Source organism: Hippoglossus stenolepis, chromosome 3 (assembly GCF_022539355.2).
Source record: "Hippoglossus stenolepis isolate QCI-W04-F060 chromosome 3, HSTE1.2, whole genome shotgun sequence".
In the NCBI taxonomy this organism is placed as follows: Eukaryota; Metazoa; Chordata; class Actinopteri; order Pleuronectiformes; family Pleuronectidae; genus Hippoglossus; species Hippoglossus stenolepis.
The window spans coordinates 8,368,167-8,389,433 of NC_061485.1; the positions used below are offsets into that span (position 1 = coordinate 8,368,167).

General features: G+C 40.8%; 1 protein-coding gene across 1 annotated transcript; it reads left to right on the forward strand.

Moving 5' to 3' along the window:
* Positions 1-1,712: 1,712 nt before the first annotated feature.
* ppm1j (protein phosphatase, Mg2+/Mn2+ dependent, 1J) lies at positions 1,713-20,052 on the forward strand. The gene is made up of 10 exons (XM_035152863.2): positions 1,713-2,184; positions 10,110-10,224; positions 12,077-12,406; positions 12,508-12,620; positions 12,893-12,977; positions 13,656-13,774; positions 14,118-14,181; positions 14,761-14,868; positions 16,828-16,979; positions 17,541-20,052. Exons 1-10 carry the CDS (start codon positions 1,910-1,912, stop codon positions 17,686-17,688), a joined length of 1,509 nt encoding a protein of 502 aa, XP_035008754.1. The 5' UTR covers positions 1,713-1,909; the 3' UTR covers positions 17,689-20,052.
* The last annotated feature ends 1,215 nt before the right edge of the window (positions 20,053-21,267 follow it).

The following is a 21,267-nucleotide window of genomic DNA, read 5'->3' on the forward strand; positions in this document are numbered from 1 at the left end:
CATACTTCATAAATGATTCAGTAGAGATTTATAGATCAGTTTGGCATATTATGTGAAAGTGTATTTGCATGTGTACATATACATATACATATACATAGACATATATGTATACATATACATGTGTATCTTTCGTTCATTGGGTTTACACCCCTCCAGGGAACCTTTTGACCTAAAATATTAATAATTATAGACTTGATTGACATTTTTTTTGCATCTGTAAGATATTTTATTCAATAATTTGACTAAATGTGTATGATGATATTTTGAAAATGTATGATATTGTGTGTGAAATGTTGTTGATTGTGTATGATGTTTTCTGAATGTTTATATTTTGTGATATGTTTGTGACGGTATTTGATATTTGTTTTGACTGTATGATATTGTTTTTGAATGTATATGTTTCTGATTGTATATGATATGTTTTTGACTGTATATGATGTTTTTGACTGTATATGATATGTTTCTGACTGTATATGATGATGTTTTTTACTGTATATTATGATTCTTTTGACTGTATATGATATATGATATGTTTCTGACTGTATATGATATATGATGTGTTTCTAACTGTATATAATGATATATTTCTGACTGTATATAATGTCTCTTCTGACGGTATGGTATGTTTCTGACTGTATATGATGATTCTTCTGACTGTATATGATATATGATGTGTTTCTAACTGTATATAATGATATATTTCTGACTGTATATAATGTCTCTTCTGACGGTATGGTATGTTTCTGACTGTATATGATGATTCTTCTGACTATATGATATATGATGTGTTTCTAACTGTATATAATGATGTTTTTTTGACTGTATATGCTGTCTCTTCTGACTGTATGGTATGTTTTTGACTGTATATGATATGTTTCTGACTGTATATGCTGTCTCTTCTGACTGTATATGATTTTTTTTGACTGTATATGATGATGTGTTTGCCTGTATATGCTGTCTCTTCTGACGGTATGGTATGTTTCATACTGTATGGTATGTTTTTGACTATATGATGATTCTTCTGACTGTATATGATTTTTTTTGACTGTATATGATGATGTGTTTGCCTGTATATGCTGTCTCTTCTGACGGTATGGTATGTTTCTGACTGTATATGCTGTCTCTTCTGACTGTGTATGATATATGATGTGTTTCTAATTGTATATAATGAGGTTTTTTGACTGTATATGCTGTCTCTTCTGATTGCATGGTATGTTTTTGACTGTATATGATATGTTTCTGACTGTATATGCTGTCTCTTCTGACGGTATGGTATGTTTCTGACTGTATGTGATAATGTTTCTAACTATATATAATGTTTTTTTTGCCTGTATATGCTGTCTCTTCTGACGGTATGGTATGTTTCTGACTGTATGTGATAATGTTTCTAACTATATATAATGTTTTTTTTGCCTGTATATGCTGTCTCTTCTGACTGTATATGATATATGCTGTGTTTCTAACTGTATATAATGTGTTTCTAACTGTATATAATGTGTTTCTAACTGTATATAATGTGTTTCTGCCTGTATAAGCGGTCTCCTCTGCCTGTATATGCTGTCTCTTCTGACTGTATATGATATATGCTGTGTTTCTAACTGTATATAATGTGTTTCTGCCTGTATAAGCGGTCTCCTCTGCCTGTATATGACGGTGTGGAGTCTCTCTGCCCCCGGGGTGAAGCCCAGCCTTCTGGGCAGACGCAGCCTCCTGCTGGATCTCAGTCTGAGCGCAGCCGCTGAAGCTCTTGAATCTGTCACATGGGGCCGAGGAGGAGAAGAAGCTCGCTTCCTGAAATGATCCTCGTCCCCGACTGGACGCTTTCTCATTTTTCTGTTTATTCCTCTGCCACAACCTCGCGTCGCGGTTGATCTTCTTTCGTTTTCATTTCGCCCGAGCGTCGCTGCCGATGATGATCAGCAAAGTTAAAAACGCCATGTCCAGTCTGGTGGGGGGGATGATGCCGCACGGACACCACAACCAGCACCAGCACCACAACCATCACCCGGGCGGCGGCGGCCAGAGCTGCGGGGCGGACAGCCTGCCGCCGCGCTTCCCCTACGGCCGGCCGGATTTCCTGGAGCTCACCCCGGAGCTCCTGCAGTACTCCACGGAGCACGCGTCACGGCCGGTGCTGACGCTGAAGAGGGGCAGCAGGCTTCCCTGGAGGACGGGATACGCAGAGTGAGTGGGCCGCTGCATTCACAACACAACCGCTCATCCACAACACCGCCGTTCACATGTTGTTAATAAAGAGATGTGAGGTCTGCTGCAGCCTCGGCAGCTGCTGCACCAGCCAACATGGCCCTTTTTTTTCTCTATCGTAGCCTCCAGCTCACTGTTCCTCCCCCGAGCTGCTGATGAGGTGCATTTGAATCAGTGCGTCTGAGCTGTGATTACTGCAAAAAAAACACACTCCCTGTTATTACCCTGACACATCTGTGCTCACAGATCTGTGAATGCAGCCTCCAACCTCAGTGTCACCTGACTGAAAACTGGAGATGCAAAAGTGAAAACAGGAAATGTCTACCTGTCCTCTGCATAACAAGCCTCTGAGCTGCCTCGGGGGCTTTTAGTGTCTGTGGTTGTGCTTCACACTTCACGTCTCATCTTTTGTCTTTCATAAAAAAGGGATAATTCACATTGGTGCAGCACTTGTGCACGACTCCACTCCTCCTGCTCTTGGTTTTTACTGCAGGTGCCATCGTTGTCCAATACACCTGCAGTGCTCCGACAGGTAGAAACAATGCAGCATCCTTTCATTCACACTCTTGTAGCAGATTGTGCTGTTCAGGCGCTTCCCCCCTCTGAGGGGAAAACACTTTCAGATGTCCCCCTGCAGGAGTTATAAAGCAGTGAACAGCTTCAGTCCTTGACAGTAATATACCACCTCTGGCTGCCTTCCAGGACCCTGTATGGAGGCAGAAAAAAACAGGCTGACTCATTACAGGGAGTCTCAACGGGGGACAGGGTGAGATCTGTGACGACAATGGTCTCAGAGGGATGAATGAGAAAGGTCGGATGAGGATGGAACATTTTTTTTTAAAAAAGGAGGAGGTTATTGTGTGGGAATGTGCAGCGTCATCAGTGCTGTCCTGTGGATTCTGCTGCGAATCACTTTGATGCAATGTCACCGAAACAATTTTTACAGCATTAGCGGCGCTGTTTACAACACAGTGCAATCGGCTGATCTGTTCATGCATCAGCTGTCAGCGCTCGTTTAGTGCAGAGAGAGTCCACACACCCTCTGCCCTGGGAACACAAAAGTCCCAAAGAAAAACTGAAAACAGCAGTTTGCCACTCTTGGAAATACTGCAGTAAAACCAGATTATTGCTGTAATCAGTTTATAAAGGTTAAACATGTTTGTTTATTCTAATGGGACAATGCACATTCATTAAAAAGCATCCCTTGATTCACTTTTTAAGCTCAAAACCAACCTACACAGGTATTTTCGAGGGGATGGCAGTGTCTCGCTTTAAATTTCTTTTGTTGGACATTTCTGGGTAAGAGCTACAAAGATATTCCTGGTAATGACTTGGCTCTACATCTTACTACTCAAACTTGTTTGCTATCATTAAGCGAACAACGTCACATTACCATTCAGAGACGGCCTCCACCCCCCTCTGGCTGCAGCCAATGGCTCAAACCGATGTGGCTCGGGACCACCATGTTCCTCCACCACACTAATGCCCATATCAGAGGCCTCTGGAGGGGAAAAGTCCTCCACTTCTAAAGAGCCCTGGTTCCTTGCAATTCTGTGTCGCTCCTCATCTTTATTGTGGCCTGAGGAATCACTGACAGTGACACTGACATCCAGCCCAATCTCCCTCCACTCCTCAGGCCCCAGGTCCAGTTTTTAACATTTTTACAAAATCATGTCGTTGCTGAGACCTGGGGATGAAGTTGAAATGTGCCACATAGGCTAGTTATGGCAAGTTTATTACAAAAAACATACAAATAACATATATAAGCAAGTATTAAAGAACACAGGATAGTGGGTGAATCCACAGCAGTGTTTATTAGGGATTGATCAGTTTTAAATCCACTCACACGGCTGATATGGTTGAAAGAAGAGCCAGTCAAAGCTGTAAATTAACTGTGATGTGTGGAGACTGTTCAAAAACATGACATAACCTAAAAATCTGCCTGAAATAATAATCCCCACGGAGCAGAGTTAATCTATCAGCTGCATCTCAGCTCTGGTGAAACGATCGGCACAGTGGAGGTGAACGGCCGCCCTGATGTCCTCCATGTCTTCAGTTTGATGTCACTCGATTAGTGTGTGTCTTTTATTCTTGTGACAGTTCATGGTCATACCTGTTTGGTTGTCTTGGCCTCACCTCACACGGGTGGAGAAGTTTTTATTTTACTCTACACACACAGTACACGCCTACTTGTATGAAGTTTCATTTCAAAAGTATGTTGAATTGTGTGGACCAGTCAGTCAAGTGTAGGAGGCTCCAGATAATGGGTAGTTGATCCCGTTGTACAACATAAACATGTGAGACTACTTCTGTCAAATGGTTATTAAATACCATTTGATATGGAGGCGAGCTCCCCGGCCCAGTCTGCACTAATTATGAAATAGAGAGGGAGGAAGTAAAGATTAAAATATTCCTCTTTGTAGAATCAAGAATTCATGGATTTCTTTTCTCCAGTTTTTAGCCAAAATAGGTTTTATAATAAATGTGTATAACTATTATTCCTGTATATATAGAGTCTACAACTTCACACATTATAATTGATGTGATAACTCCATGTTGTTAATAATACAGGAGTAAACAGATGGAGAGGCTTTCAACGCACAAATCACTTTTTAGCCAAATTATTAGATGCTGGAAAAATAGAGTGATTTTGGTGTTTACATTACAGCGACAACAAAAAGTACGATTTTCTCTTGGCTATACTCAGGCGCCCCCTACAGGTGGGATCTGTAATCCACTGTCGGAACTATAAGATGCGGTCTGAGGCTCACAGCTGTACACATGTGCATCTGTTGACAAGCTGGTGGGGAAGAGGCCAAAGAAACATACCTGGCCTCTGATGAGAAACTAGCGAGTCGACTTCTTTAATGACACAAACACACAATGTCAGGAAGAACAAAACAAAGTTAACAAGCAAACGTCATGACTTACTTTGTCCAATAACAACCCCAGGTCAACATCTGTCCTGCATACTTTGGCCTCTTTTGGTTTTTGCCAATGAGTTGAAAATGCTCCAATATTCCCTCTTGTTCAGTTTCATACTCTTTTAAGTTTGTGTACCATCAAAATTATATAAAAGTTTATTTTTTCAGGTATAAAAACTACTTAGTGTACATGTTTTACAGTAAAGGTGGGATACTTTTACTGAAGATGATGAAAGTGATATAAGTGAACAAACAAACATTAAAGAAAGGGAGATGTAGACAAACAGCAGTTGCAATGTTATATCATGAAAATATCCCTCATAGGTTGTTAACTCAGGGTTTGTTAAAATGTATATGAACGAAAAAAACGTAATTATTCAACAGGATTTTACTTGTATCCTCAAAAACTTTCTTCTAACTCCCATAATTCCCATGCTCTCATCGACACTGATCTGTGTCCAGATCCTGAACTGATGCCGAGGCGCAGTTTACAAGTTGCAGCAGGTTTTAATTACAATACCCGACTCATGCTCTAAACAACAGTTAATCCCCCGCTGTACTATAGCTGTCTGTTTCTGTCAGGTCGCACCTACTAGCTTCCATTTCAGCATTGCACCATGTACCTTGCACCATGACGAGCAACTTCCTCTCCCCGAAAAGGAATCCGGAAAATGACAAGACTAATTCCTCACACCACAGATGAAGACTTTATGTAGCGGCCCCGCAGTGTTTGTCCGTCTGCCAACTTCCAAACTGAGGCGGTTTCATTCAGCAGCAACCAGGGATTTATCTCTTTCACATTTAATTTGTCGCACGCCTCTCAAACAGGCCGGTGTTACACTGTGAGCTGTGTTTATATCTGTGTGTGAGATACACACACAGAACAGACCAGGCTGCTGACACAGGTCCACACTTTTAATCTGTGACACTAAATTCCTTAAAACACCATAGTGGCCAAAAGCAGTGGTGGGATATATTAAAGTACATTTGCTATGTTAGGTACATATTTCATGTATCTGTACTTTACTTTAGTAGATTTATTTTCAGATACTTTTACTCCACTACAAATATCAGCAAATATCTATACTTTCTACTCCACTACATTCGTTCCGAGAGAGGATCTCGTCCACTGATCCAATCAGAGCAGGCAGGTAACATCAGACCCCGCCTCTTTCAAAGTGAACTTTCCATGTTTGCATCAGAAGAGGCCGCAGCCGAGACGCAGCCGTGGTGATGTAGTAGACTGTTGCATTAGGGAATAGGCGACTCTCAGCAAGTATTTTTTTCTTTCAATACTTTAAGTATATTCAAAAGAAAGTACTTACTTACTTTAACTTAAGTAGAAAAGTTACTTTTACTTCTAAACTTGAGTAAGTTTTTATCTGTTTATTTGCACCTTCACTTGAGTAAAAAGTTAGAAAACTTCCTCAAACACCTCAATGTTGTTGGCTGTGGCTCAGCAGTTCGTCCACTGACCTGAAGGTCGGTGGTTCGATCCCCAGCTTCTCCAGTCAGCATACTGGAGGTAGCTTCGGTAAGACACTGAATCCTAAACTCCCTCTGATGGCCGTGCATGACTGTTTTAAGTGGTCTATAGGAGTATAGAGAAACACTATATAATGTTATTCTGTACGTCTTTATACGCACAGTAAAACACTATATAAATGTTGTCCATTTACCATATAATTTTACCAAAACGTTCACAAACACAACTGTTTTGTTAATATTTCAGAAGGAAAAAAAGAAAATTATAAAAAAAATCCAAATAGAAGCGTTACTTCAGAGCCACTGATCTGTTCTTGACTGAACTCACATGACTGTAACAGGAGGATATGTGAGACGTGGAGTCCATTGCACGACTCTGTATGTAAACTACAGCGACAACTATTTAGAGAATTGGTCATTTTTTCCCGGAGAGATTCTTTTAATGCAGAGCAGAGAATCAAACTTGCAGCCGCAGACTCTTTCATCAAATTTCATGACGTTTGCAGGTCGAGCTTCTGCAATAACAGAATTCACTGGAACCCTCAACTTCTGCTTTTGAACTTCCCTCATGTAACTTACAGTGACAGGGTTTAGAATAGAGAAACACTATTGCACCAAATATGACAAACCTGGTTTTCAGTCACAAGTGATGGAAACATGTGACCGAAACGCAGAAATGTGAGAGAGTTAAGTCACATTATTGGAAAACTCGAGCCTGTGCTTCAGAATCGCATCATGTTTAATTATAGCTCATTGAGCGCATGTGATTACAGACTGGCTGCTGATTCTTCACTGTGGGAGAGGTGAATCTTACACAGCAAGAAGGACTCTCATCAACATCTCCACCACCAGAGAAAATATTAGATAAAAAAATGTAGCTGACGACGAGGGACAAAAACTGAAGAAGATAATTAATAATACAATAAAAAATCTGTATGCGCACTATATGTAAAATAGAGTGTATCTCGTAATGAAGTGTATCTCAGTTAAGTGTCTTGACCTGGAAGCACAATTAAGTAATATATTATCTTGTAAAATATGCTTTATTATTGTTATAATGTTATAAGACTATAATTTAGCAGTGGAGCACTTTTTATTTATTTTTAACTGAGGGTATTTTTTTTGCCAGTCAAACATACTGCAGTCCTTAGAACAGATGCATCCAATAACAGAAAATAAAAAGCATATACTCTGAAACTGTTGCCAGTTTTTTATATACACCTCAAAGCTTCAGTGCATTTTCTTGTACCAGCAGCAGTCAGGCAGAACTCGACAGAAGAACCGAGCACCAGGTGAAGTCAGACCAGGTGAAGTCAGGCTGAATCTATAGTAAACCTAAGAATACAAAAGAAAACAGTGCGCTGGCAGAACTCTGAGGTTTTGCTGTGATCGCACTCCGACATGGATGGAAAGTTTTTTCAGATATCCTGAAAAAAAAAAAGCCTGGCTCAAGCAGAAAACTATCAGGTAAAAAAAAAAAAAAGTTTGAATTCCTCTGTGTCATTAGTCGTAATGCAGAGAGCGCGGTGCAGGACACTGTGGTGCCTGTCCACTGCTTTCAGCTGATTAGAAACTGAAAGGGCTTTTTATAATCCAGATTTGGGCAGTGGGCGCATTTTACTGGCTCATATTTCTGATATCAAAGCTGCCAGCTTCAATTTTCTGTAATGATTGTAATCAGATGAACTATTTGCAGAGGGAGAGGTCAAAGGTCTTGTTTTGATGGGATTTTTCTGCTGTTTTTCTCTCATTTCGTTTGTTTGACTGCACAGTTTGTCCTCCGCTTCGTCCACTGACAATCTCCTTTTCAGTCTCTCTTTCCTTTTCCCCTCATGATGTTCCCAGCTGATAAATTACTAATCCCTTCCCTGCAGAAGTTTCTAAAGGAATCTTAATGGCAGCACTTGAATTACTCAGAATGTGCCGTAGGTATTATGCTGTACTTTTCAGCTAATGGGGCATTTATTTATAATTGAAACTGAAGATGTTATGTAATGCATCAGCATGAGGTCCCATCTGCAGCCGGTTTGAGTCTGTCTCATGTGGCCTGCAGCTTACAGGACTCCACCACTGGATGTTTGCATGTTCACAAAATGTTTATTCTCCCTGTGACACTGAAAAAGAAATGTGCAAACTGTGCTGTTTTTTTTTATGACTGGTCCAGGCAGACAATATTTTCCATTAACTTCAGAACAATATGAAAATCAATCAGCAGATTCTCGAAACTTGCTTGAGTTGCATGTTCAAAACCTGCTCAGTGTGGTACTGCTGTTGCTTATGATGCAGTTAAAGCTGCTCTCATCAGTATTTTTTATTATTAACTGTCGATAAAAACGACTCCATGTCATATCAAGGTCAAGGTGAGATCATATAGAACATTTTATATGACGAGCTTGGACTTAAACTGCTTAAAGTGCAAGTTAATAAGCAAAGCTGCCCGACAAATGCATGACATGACAAAAAATATGAAATGAAAATCCATGAAATTAGAGGATATTACAGATATTGAAACGTGAAACAAAAATCTAATTAGTGACAAACCCATCGAGAACAGTCCCCTTCAATTCAATCAAGCTGCATTACATTACAAGCATAGATATCAATCCTCTAAATATGCCTGATTTTCATTCAATAGCAATGAATTATCTGGGAAATTTGTGAAATGTCAAAACCTATTCATAATGTTAATTACCTGGCTCTTCCCCCTGATCCTGATCCACACCTAGATTTAATGGGTTCTTCCCTGAAACATCCTTCCACCAAGGAAGGATGTTTAAACTGGTATGTAGTTCTTTCTTTGTTTGTCAGCAGGGTTATACAAAAACTACACGACAGATTTTCATGAAACTCAGAGGAAGGATAGAACATAGACCAAGAAAGAACGCTTTTAAATTTCAAAGATCCGGATCAGGTGGCGGATACAAGATTTCTTTTTTTTGTATCACTTCCTTAAAAAAAGGGCATTTCACATCTTCAAAGTTGTAATTCGTTGATCTAGATGAGAAGACTCAGGTATATTTAGGGGACCGATACCTATGAGTGTTTTAAACTTGGTGCAGCTTGATTAAATTTAAGGAAGTTCTTGGGCCTTGGCAGAGGTATGTGCTCTACTGAGTGACATTCTTTTTTATTTACAGTTTTATTATTATACATTCACAAACCTCTGAAGCACATTGTCTCATATCCTCATCACTCCGTGCATCTCTGCTCTTCCATTGGAGTCCACTACAGCACTGCAGTATGAAACTGCATTACTCTAAAAGCATCATCCTGCACCGGCATCAGCTCACAATAAAAAACACTTAATTCACCCTCCAAGTTCCCTCTGGGACACGAGTGCATCCTGCCTCCACTCTTTTCCCTCTCTGTTCTCCTCTCTCCATCTTCCTGTCTGCTGTAAATCAGGTTTTCTTGTGGTTGCGGGACTGCGAACAAACACTATCAGTAATCTGACTCCCGGCTCACCTTTCCTCCTCCGCCTCTTGTCTCCGTCAGGGTGATCAACGCCGGGAAGAGCATGCTGAACGAGGACCAGGCGTCCTGCGAGAAGCTGTTCGTGAGGAAGCCGAGCGGCAAACACAGGAACTCCACTCTGCTGGAGGATAACGGGGTGAGCGAGGGGGCCGACCTTTCAAACGCCAACACTGGAATTTAGGGAATGAGGAATTAAATGTCTGGTCAAAGGCCGACGGCTACGATAAATATTCAGTGGTAATGTTTTTGAAACAGTGTTCAATAAGTCCTGAGGGTGTCTGAGGAGAATAGTGTATTTTAAATTGTGCAGAGTGGACTTAACAGCGATGCATTTAAACCTCCTCACACTTTCTTTGGTTGCGATGATATCTGATATCAAACTGTGGGGTTTTCATATCCCCTTTGCTTTCAATGGATTCAACTTGTAATTCCCCTCCATCTCCTGTGGGACGTATCATTTTACACTGTTCATAATATCATTCAAACATCTCTGGTATTTCCCCAAACATCAGAAACAAGTGGTTCAAAATATCAGAAGTTTTTTTGGGATTTCACAACTTTAATTTGCCTTTTTATCTCAGCTTTTGTTCTGCGTACAGTTTATATTGTCACATTGGGTTCAGTGTTATTTTTTTGCCACAATAATTTCCTCTTCCCATTAACAGAGCGTTTTTTTGAATGATTGTTTTGGTTTTCAGGAACACAACTTTTGCTTAAACTAAACTCAGACGCATCAGTGTGACAAGAACTACCCAAAATGACAGAAACCACCTTTGAGAAAAATGTATTTGACGTGCACTTTGACGTTTTCGTTTCGCCCATGTCCCATCCGCTGACATGGAGGAGGCTGGGTTTATGACCTGTACAGTAGCCAGCCACCAGGGGTTGGGGACCAAGATGATTTGACTTCACTTTTGGGGAGCTTTAATAGTCTATGGTGAACACAGGGGAGCAGTTGACAGATGAAAAGTCCAATATTTCCCCTGGGAGATGGTAAAGACCAAAAACAAAGCTAAAAGAGAGAGTTTACTGGTGTTAAATTGTTTTTTTAACAGGTTCAACAAATCATCTTAAAAGGTGATGATGTGTTGATAGTCTGCTGCCCCTGAATGGTCAAAATTCTTTCAGAGGCCATTTTGAGCGTACGCCATTTTCCCACCTTTGTGCGCACGTGCACTTTTAGTATTAATCCTTTGCACTGTTTTATAAATGAGGCCCCTGACCTGGTCGAGCATGATGAAGATGCTGATGATGATGTTTTTTCCCCCTCTTTCCCGTGGACCCTTTGACTTGGTCCATCACGCACAGGACAAACTTGTAGTTTTCTTCTTAAACAAGTTTACTCATCCGGTCGATAAATATCTGTTTTAGTCCGCCCGCCCCTGAAAGACCTGCACACACACTCACACACACACACCAGCTTCCACTTTGTGAAAATGAATTACATCATCCCTTGTTGCACCCATCCCCCCCTTTCTGGCATGGGAGGGGTAAGCAGATGTCTTGTGCATGTTCATCAGTTGCTCCCACTCAGCCTGTAAACATGTCTGCAAACACGGAGGTGCTGCTGCGTCTCTGTCGCCCCCTGCAGCATAGACATTCTTCTGTATTCTGTTCATCACGTGTGCAGATCGGTAGGCTGGGACAGATCCGTTGTTTTTTTTAGTACTCAAACACTGATGTTCTATAGTGTTTAATAATTGCTTTAAATGAAAATAGTTTTTAATATCTTGCCACAATTCCTATAATTTTATAATCTAGATTTACTGTGAAGAAACATATTGCGTGGCATTTAAAATGTCACCAGCTGCAGTTTCACAGCCTGTAAACCCTCACAAATCTGTGCCTTCTGCTCACAGATATAATCTCGTGGGAGCTTTTTAAACCACACCCTTCACAGTAGGATTATTATTAATATTCAACTAGTATATATTAATACAAATTCTCCCTTTTATTTAATCCATTTCCACGTCCTTATAACTTTGTAGGATGGCACAGGGATTCCTCTCCACTTCTGGGGTGTGTTTGACGGACACGCGGGGTCCGGGGCCGCCATCATGGCCTCCAAACTTCTTCACCGCCTCATCCGAGACCGCCTGGGAGAAGTCTGCCACCTGCTGGAGAATCCCACCACCGCACCTCCCATCTGCCTGGCCAAGAACGGCAGTCCGTACCAGGTGGACACGAAGAAAGGGGCTGCCCAGGAGTCAGAGGACCCCGATGCCATCAGCGACGCGGCGGTGCGCTTCCACATGGAGAAGGTGGTTAGTTTGGAGAGTCTGGTGATGGGAGTCATAGAGACGGCCTTCAAACAGATGGTGAGCAGAGCAAAGCCCATTCGGAGTTTTGCTCTTCTTTTGTATCTTCAAACATCTGTAAGTGATTTTGTGGCCTCTCACTCTTTCTTGCTTTATTTCAGGACGACCTGATCGAGAAGGAAAAAGCATCGTATGCCATCTCTGGTGGGTGCTGTGCCTTAGCTGCCCTTGATTTAATGGGGAAACTCTATGTGGCCAATGCTGGAGACAGCAGGTGAGTAAAACTGTAAAAATAAATATATAAAGGTAAATGTAATTCAGGCTCACAGCTCTCCACTACATGAAACTTTATACTCATGGGGAAATCCTCACCAACAAAGCTTCTCTTATGCCCCCTGGGGGTTCATTTAGCACACTGCAGCTTCATGTTATCCTCTTCAGCCAACACCGACCTGCTCATGTGAAGTGTTGGTGTGCATTGAAAACTAAAAAAATGTGTATTTCTGTTGTCTCACTGCTGTGTCAACTCCCTCTTTCTCCCTTCAGGGCCATAATCATACGGAACAATGAAGTTATTCCCATGACCAACGAGTTCACACCTGAGTCGGAGAGGCAGCGGCTGCAGTATCTGGTATTCTTTATGTTTTATGTCACAAATATCCAAAGACACACAGATTACAGAACCTATACGTGATCTCTATTTCTAATTGATGACGATTCTGATGCACGTTAATCAGGGACATCAGCTGCATCAAAGCCAGCGCTCTACTTTCGCCCAAAGAATTGAAAGCATCCCATAATGCTGCGTTATCTTCGCTTTCTCCCTCAGCCAATGACAATGCAGAGTTACCCCACATGATGCAGAGTCACAGAAAACCAGCAGAGAAGTTTGTGCTAAGGACAAATACGTTTAGAAAACTAGAATGTCACTCAGAGTGCATTTACCTCCACCAAGGCCCAACAGTCCCCTTGTGAGACCACATTCAAATTCACTCGATGTTAATTTGGATCTGCGGATCTGTGGATGTTGAGGATGATGAAACCTACAGGACAGTGAAACATCCTGACGTTCTTTAGCAGCTGCTTGTTCTGCAGTTGAGTCACAGAGTGGGTGGATGGTGTTTCCTGCTAAAACAGGGAGATGATTAGTGGCTTCGGTCTCCAGCTCACAGCTCTGCAGGCCGTCTGCAACACATCCAACCTCAGAGAGTTTCACATTTGAAAAACTACTGACGTTTATGCCCGAGCGAAGCTTTTTGTTCTGTGGTTTGATGCATCCTGCCTCGTTTATGTGTGTGTGTCCCTGCAGGGCTTCCTGAGGCCGGAGCTTCTGGGTAATGAGTTCACTCACATTGAGTTCCCTCGGAGGATCCAGCACAGTGAGCTGGGGAAGAAGATGCTCTACAGAGACCACACCATGACCGGCTGGTAAACACCATTCATAATCACAGTTGTCACAGGTTTCATGGGCAATTTGTTCTGTGCAGTAAATGTTCAGAGCAGTTTGGCTGTCGACTGTTGAGCACAAATACAAATTTATAGTTTAGAAAACATTGAATAAGAATATATAAACAATTACGCCTTTTCTTCGATTTTAAATTGTTTCATGTTTAGTGTTCAAACCCCAAAATAATCTGTTTTATTGTATTTTGTTTTATACTTTTGTTAAAAAAAATGACTTCCTGAATGATTTCCTGTTATTTATCTAATTGATTAATGGACTAATTGTGTTTGTTTCAGTAACTTTCATCTGTTTGTTGTTTTGTCGTAGGGCTTACAAGTCAATCGTTGAAGATGATCTGAAATTCCCCCTGATATATGGGGAGGGGAAAAAGGTAAGAAACATTAAAAGAGTGTTTTGAGATCAAGTTTCAATTCAAAACTTTAATTATCAGCAACAGAAACATGATATCTGCAAATAAATTGGTCTTTTCCCTCCAAAGTTGAGATTCTTGACAGTTTGAAAAGAAAGTACTTGTGCTCTGTTCCCCTCACGGCTGAGTTATTACTTCATCATGTGTCTATACAGATTATTTTATACATTCATCTTTAGGTTGTTTGTTAAATTCTTCTTCGTCAAGCTTTTTCTCAGTGGGTAGAAAATGAGACCTGAGAACTCTTCTATTTTCATTATTGCCAGAGGGAACAAGTTTTTTTTTCTAAATAATCCCTCACAAGTGGATTTTCCTGGAAGTAAAGCAGAACAATAGCCTGTGTGGGTGTGTTTTCTTTGGTGACGCCTTTAAAAAACAGATAAAAACTCAAACACTACTTTTCCTAATGTCCCGTAAAGATTTATTATCCGGTTCTTTTATTGTTTGACTTTTTAAACTGTACTTTTTTGAGGCCCTTTGTGACTTTGCTCCGTGAAAGGTGCTGCACGAAGTTAACTTTACTTATTTACTCCTCCGCAGGCTCGTGTCATGGCCACAATCGGCGTGACCCGCGGGCTGGGAGACCATGAACTGAAGGTGTACAACTCCAACATCTACATCAAGCCCTTCCTCTCATGTGTTCCTGAGGTGAGTGTGAGGAGAAGCAGAGAAGCAGCTCTGGATGGCAGCGCTGCGTGAGGAGTCACGGGAGCTTTGTTCCTTCAGCCTCCTCAGAGTCTGTAGGATATGTTCAAAAAGCCGTCGGACTCCGGGCTTCACTTTGTTGCCTGTTGTTCAACTCTGTGCAAAGCTCTCTCAAAGCTCTGTCTCTGTCTTACAGACTAAGATACGATGCAAAGAAACTAATTTATCCACTCCGGTGTAATTTCAAATTCAAAGAAACGAGTGAGTACACCCGCAGAAAAAGTCAGTTTGCCTGTGATCACTGCAGCCAAAGTAAATTCAACAAGGAAAAATTCAAAATTCAATTTACCTGTGAACACCACATCTCTGTCCACTCTGGCCTGGGTTGTGTCTGATACAACATGGCTCTACACGGCAAAGTGTTGCTTAGTCAAGTAAGAAATCAAATTGTGAGAAAAGTGCATCGATAGGCTTCTGAAACAAGCTGATCCACTGATGCAGCAGAAATCAGGAGGCACAGGAAGAACTTACTACTAACTGGAGGTGCAGTGGTCGTCCTTGAAAAATGACGCACAATTTACTTCTTACACAGCCGTACGTTAAAAAGGCAAATGGGTAAACAGACAGTTCTGACTTGGCACGAGGATTATCTGTGGAAACTGGTGTTTCAGTGACTGATCAGACGGTGCAAAGGTCACTGCAGGAAGTCTGCGGCCGGCGGCCAAGAAGAAAACAAGATTCAACTTTGCCAAAAACAACATGAGAAGAAGCCTGATGAATATTGGCAGCACACTCTTTGGCTTGCGTCTTGGGCTTTAGCTAAAAGCAGATTAAACTTTGATTTGTAAATACATCACACTTTAGTGATACTGCCAAGAGGTGCTCAGATACTGTAGCTCTGATTCCCATTGCACTCTGACATATTAGCAAATGTCGTCTATGTATTTATAAACTGAGTTTAGAGATTAATAATAAGGACTTTTAAACAGGGGCGGTTCCAGGGGCGGGACCAGGGGGGCTCTGGGCCCAGCTGAAATCTGATTGGCCCCTAAAGTGCCCCTGTTCTGTCAATAGTCTTTCTTTTTTGAATGATTCAGTCACTCACTAACAGTACTAACAATGCATGTGACAATTTATTTCTAAGCTTTTTATGCTTGAACAAGTAAACATTTTTACATCAGGAGCGGGTCCTCTCTACGGAGGCAACCATGTTTTTTACAGTAGCCCAGACTGGAAAAACTAAACACCTTTTAAGTTTTTATGACAACCGAAGGCTACCACAGGTTCTCCTTCATGTTTGGAAGGGGAGGGTGAGGTGAGGTGAGGGGTATTCAACTGCAACATGCAACTTCACCACTAGATGTCACTAAATTCTACACACTGGACCTTTAAATGTGGACCTTACTGAATCAGGAATTGTGCATGGATGTTGGTCATAGAATTGGCCCCTCTGTGTAAATGATGGCCCCCGATTCAGAAAAATACTAGATTAGCAACTGCTACTTTTAAGTCTCATAAATTCTCTACCCTGAATTAAATAAGCGCAGCGTTGTTGTTGAAGATGTTGTCATTTGAGAAAAAGGTCAGAAGTGCACAGAATCCTGACACACGTCACAGTTCTTTGAGTTCAAAACACCATCTACATCCTCTTTCTAGATTTTGTTTTGCATTTCCCTGTCAAGCTCAGCGTTACAGGAACATTATCAGGCTTTTAATGCTTAAACTCTTCCTGAACCATATGAAACCTGTGATAAGTCGCTTGAAATAAGTGGCTCAGCTTATGTGAGTAAACAAGAGCAGCTTTACTATTGCAAACAGAGGTTATGTCTCTTGCATACCAGTAATCTTTCAGCACTAATTCACACACAATTAGGAAATGCCTTCTCTATATGCAAAGTCGTTTTTTTTTTTTTTTAAATCATAACTGCATGGTGAAGAAAATATTGTTTTTTTCTATCTTAGGTGAAAGTTTATAACATGGACGAAAACAAGCACGGCCCAGACGACGTCTTGGTCATGGGCACAGATGGATTGTGGGACGTAACCACGGACAGGGAAGTGGCAGATGCTGTGTCAGCCTACTTATCCGGCAGTGACCCCTCTGATCCCATGAGGTATGCGGTCTGCCAAATAATCCTTTACATTATAGGCTTTGCTTCTAGCTGCATATTCTGTCATGTGCTGCGTGGACAGGAAAATGACATGAAAACCGCAGTTTTTTTAAATCCACTGTAGCGTCGGTGGTGTACTGTTGTACTCAGTTTGTCCACTAGATGGTGAAGAACCTAGATCTACTGTATGTGAGAATTCTATACATCCATCCATACATCCATCTGGATAGTGGAGGAAGTGGAGATGCATCGTCGATCTTCATATACAATTTGTACTTTTCATATTAAGTTTATACGTGAGAAAACTTGTGTCAACCTATAAAAAACAAAAATACCTTTTTGGTTTATGACCATTTAAAAAAAATCAGCAACTAATTGTGGCCCCTAGTGAAGTTTCAGATGTTTATGATATGATACGATATGACAAATTGACTAAATGTGTTTTCTATCATATAGTTACTTGATTAAACATGAATCTGTGTGTTGTATGTTTGTGTGTTTGTTGCTCGTCCTAAATTACAGTGTGTCTCACTGGTGTAATGAGTGTGTTGGTGTGATACACAGGTACACCCTGGCGGCCCAGGACCTGCTGATGAGGTCTCGAGGAGTGCTGAAAGAGCGCGGCTGGAGGCTCCCCAATGAAAGGCTGGGCTCAGGTGATGACATAACCGTGTTTGTCATCCCGCTGGCGGGGTGCGAGTCAGAGACATGACGTGATGTCGCAGTGGCCCGCTAAGACAGCGCTGACTCGTCAGGGTCGCTCCAACCGTCCCTCCAAGCTCCCTTAACCCCCGGACCGAAGGGGCGTCGGGAGATAAAAACACCTTTGCTGTGCTGACCTATTTCGTCATATGACACTTTTCATTGAACCGCTGACCCTGTGTCAACCCACATATGACTCATAAAACATAACTGAACCCTTACTATAGCGACGACTCTGGTCTGAGCCGCATCGACCTCTAGATCCCGTCCCAGCCGCTTTACGTCAGCCCAAACCCGGGATCCCATCTCTTTCGATCACCGTCATGTAACAGAAGATTCTCAGCGACGTTATGAAGAGAAGTCAAAATCCGCCTCCTTGACCTGCTGTTTGTAACAGTTGCCAGTGAGAATTAAAAACCCTCGTAGTATTTTTGTTTCCTGCTCATGTTTGAGGCCGGACCGCTTCTCAAACCTTTGAACTGATTCTTCATTTTCAGGTCATGGCCTAAATGTGACTCTGTTTTTAAAAAAAAAAATTTACAATCTTACTTGGAATGCAGGAGGGAATGTGAGGAAACCAAAGAGATGCCGCTAAGGCATAAGGATGGAAATCTGTACAAATAAAAAGAAAAAGGATAAACAACAAAACAAAAATAATAGATTCATGTCTGTACATTAAAGAAGCATGGAGGTCGTTAAAAAACAGAGGAATGGACCTTTACAGCACAGAACCTGAACAGAATCAGTCTCTGTGTCTCCTCTGCGTCAGTATTGATGAGGCACTTGAAGACTTGTTGCACACTCTGTGGTAGCCCGTTGATTTGTGATATCTTTCTACTGAATGTGCTCAAAGATGATTCGTTTTATTTTTCTCATCGCCGTGAAGAGAACAGAGGGTCTCACTTGAGTTCAGATTACAAATTTAAACCATATTTTCTTACATTTTTCTTTGTTTTATTTGTTTAACCCATAAACTGTATTTAAAGATGGACGATGCTTCTCCGCCACTTCTCGTTGTACGAAAATTAAGCTAAAATATGCCGGATACACGTGCAGCCATCTTGAGATTTTGATGTAATTTGGAAAAAGAGTCTGCGCGGATCGCGGAGTCGAGCCACTGTATCCAGATACACGTGCTCGGCCAATAGCGAGTCAGTCTCAGTGATGTTAGCGCACCAAATAAAAACAGATTTACCAAAAATGTCTCTTGAACGTAGCTCAATGTGATAAGAACTACCTTAAATTACAGAAACGATCGTTGGGTAAAATGTATTAACGTGTATTCTGTTTAGTTTGGTTCATGCCCATTGTGGAAAGGGAGTTTCTGACCTATACTGCAGCCGTCCAACAGGAGGCGATCAAGAGGATTTGGCTTCTCTTTTGGGAATCTGTCATGTCCATCTTTATATAAAGTGTATGATTTAATATAATTTCAGTTTAGGGAGAACTTGTGTACTACCTACACGAGGTAGTCCAGAATGAATGGGAGCTAATGGAGCTGTGATCCTGAAACAAATCATTTAAATTTCTCTGTTTTTGATATTAGGGGTAGAAACAGTAGATATTGTTCCATTAGTTTCACCAGATCCTGTTGTATGAAGTTAATAACGCCACCATGATAAGTTAGCATCTGCTACATTAGCCTAATTTAGATTTGGCTGTTCCCCCTGGTCCTCCCCGAGTGAGGAGAGGAAACAGCGTCCTTTCAAAATCAGTCGTTAATCCATAACTGACCAATTAGCACACGTTAGCAGAATGCTAGCTCGATATAGGCAAAATCGCTCTCACTGCTAGCAAAACAAAGCAACATTTTTATTATGTTTAATTCAAACTGATATATAAACAATACTATATTTGGCAAAATTAGAAGCACGTGTAAATAAATTATTTAGCTCCATTCATCGAGAACTACCTCGCTGCTGCCCTCTAGGGGAATTGCAGCCAATATTGGTACAACGGCATTAACAGGAAGTTGTCATGCTGTCCTTAAATCGGCTCTGGTTTAACCCTCTGATAAATGTGTTGATGTAGTAAGATGTGATGAACTTCACACTTAAGCCTTATTAAGACTGAGAGGGACTTTTTTTCTGCACTAATTTGATCCTTATAGACGTAGCTAAGAATGTTAAATGCCCTTTCATGTACTGGATACCTCTTTTGTACCATTTCTGTTGTATCATGCTGTTGTTCAGATTATCCATATATTTCAAGTCAACTTTGGTTGGAAGCAGTATCCGCATTTATATTTTTTACATTTCTATCCATACTTGTTTGTTGTTTAGAAAGTTGTTGCATCCTAGAAAATCGAGCTACCGAAATGTGAGGTAGAAGGAGAATGTGGACCAGTTTAGAAATAAATCTGATTTTTCCCAAATGCCTTGAATGTTTTTATTTACACTCTCGTGTCATTGACTCTCAGACCAACGGAAATCAATGATATTATTGAGTCCTGACTTGATAGTTATTCACATCATGAGTTAGAATTAGAACAAACAGTAAAGACATAATTAATCTCAACATTTCTCTGTAAAAGAGTTTCAGGAGAGAACAATATTCAAATATAAGTATAAAGTATTTAAATATAAGTATCAATGATACATAGTTTTCTTTATGTAGCACAAAGCCTTAATATTGATTGTTAATGGTTTAAATCACTAATTGTTTAAATACTAAATACTTTTTCTTCTCTGCCCATATTGAATTCCAATGTGTAGAGAGGTATTGAACTTGTATTCTGATTGTTTGCCTCAAACTGGGCTGTGACTTTTGCTTAAAACAAGCAAACAGTAATCTGCAGGAACCATTCAGTTCCTTGAAAAAAGTTCCTGAGACTAAACATTTGACTTTGAGTTGAAACTATTGTTACACCAAATAAGAACAAATGTCAATGTCAAACGTTTATATTCATCATCATCTTCCATAATACTGACACTAATGGGAGAAATATACTGAGATACTTAGGCTGATACCATTCTGTAAAGATACTGCACATAAAAGTCTTTCCTTCAAAATTGTTAAAGTAATTTAGTACAACCAAGAAGGCCAAAGATTAAAATGGACCCTTTAATTATGCTATTATGTATTACAGCAGTTCATTATTATTATGGAGGCTTTAATATACAGGCAGTAATTTAATGTAGCTGCTGAGCAGGAGCTAATTTTAATTGCTCTATATTCTGTTTAAAGCATCTTCTGTCCACCCACACAGGCTCCTTCCCTTTGGCCTGAATAGAGCTCGACTGTGGGGGAGTCATCCGACATCTCCCTCGCTCCCCTGTTCGCTTTCGTTGGTTAACTTAACCCCTATCAGCCAACAGTTTCTTAATTGTTTCACTCACAATTATAACTTGACAACAAGGAAGATCATCTGTGACTAAATGATATTCATATAAAACCAAGTGATACCGATCTCCTTAAAAAAGGAGGAAAAAGTAATCACCCACAATAACCAAAATAAAACCTGTACGAGAAGATGTGGCCTTTGGTTTACAGTGACGCATCAAGTTGTATCTGTTGCCTAAAATCTTTGTTTCCCCTGCAAGGATGTGTTAGTATTATTTCGCCCCTGTCAGTTTGTGTATCTGTTTAT

Bases quoted from the DNA above. Each gene is read 5' to 3' on its own strand.
- ppm1j (XM_035152863.2), top strand. From the start codon at position 1,910: ATGATGATCAGCAAAGTTAAAAACGCCATGTCCAGTCTGGTGGGGGGG. The intron at 10,225-12,076 runs GTGAGCGAGGGG...ATAACTTTGTAG, and splicing joins CTCTGCTGGAGGATAACGGG to GATGGCACAGGGATTCCTCT. The intron at 12,621-12,892 runs GTGAGTAAAACT...TTCTCCCTTCAG, and splicing joins GCCAATGCTGGAGACAGCAG to GGCCATAATCATACGGAACA.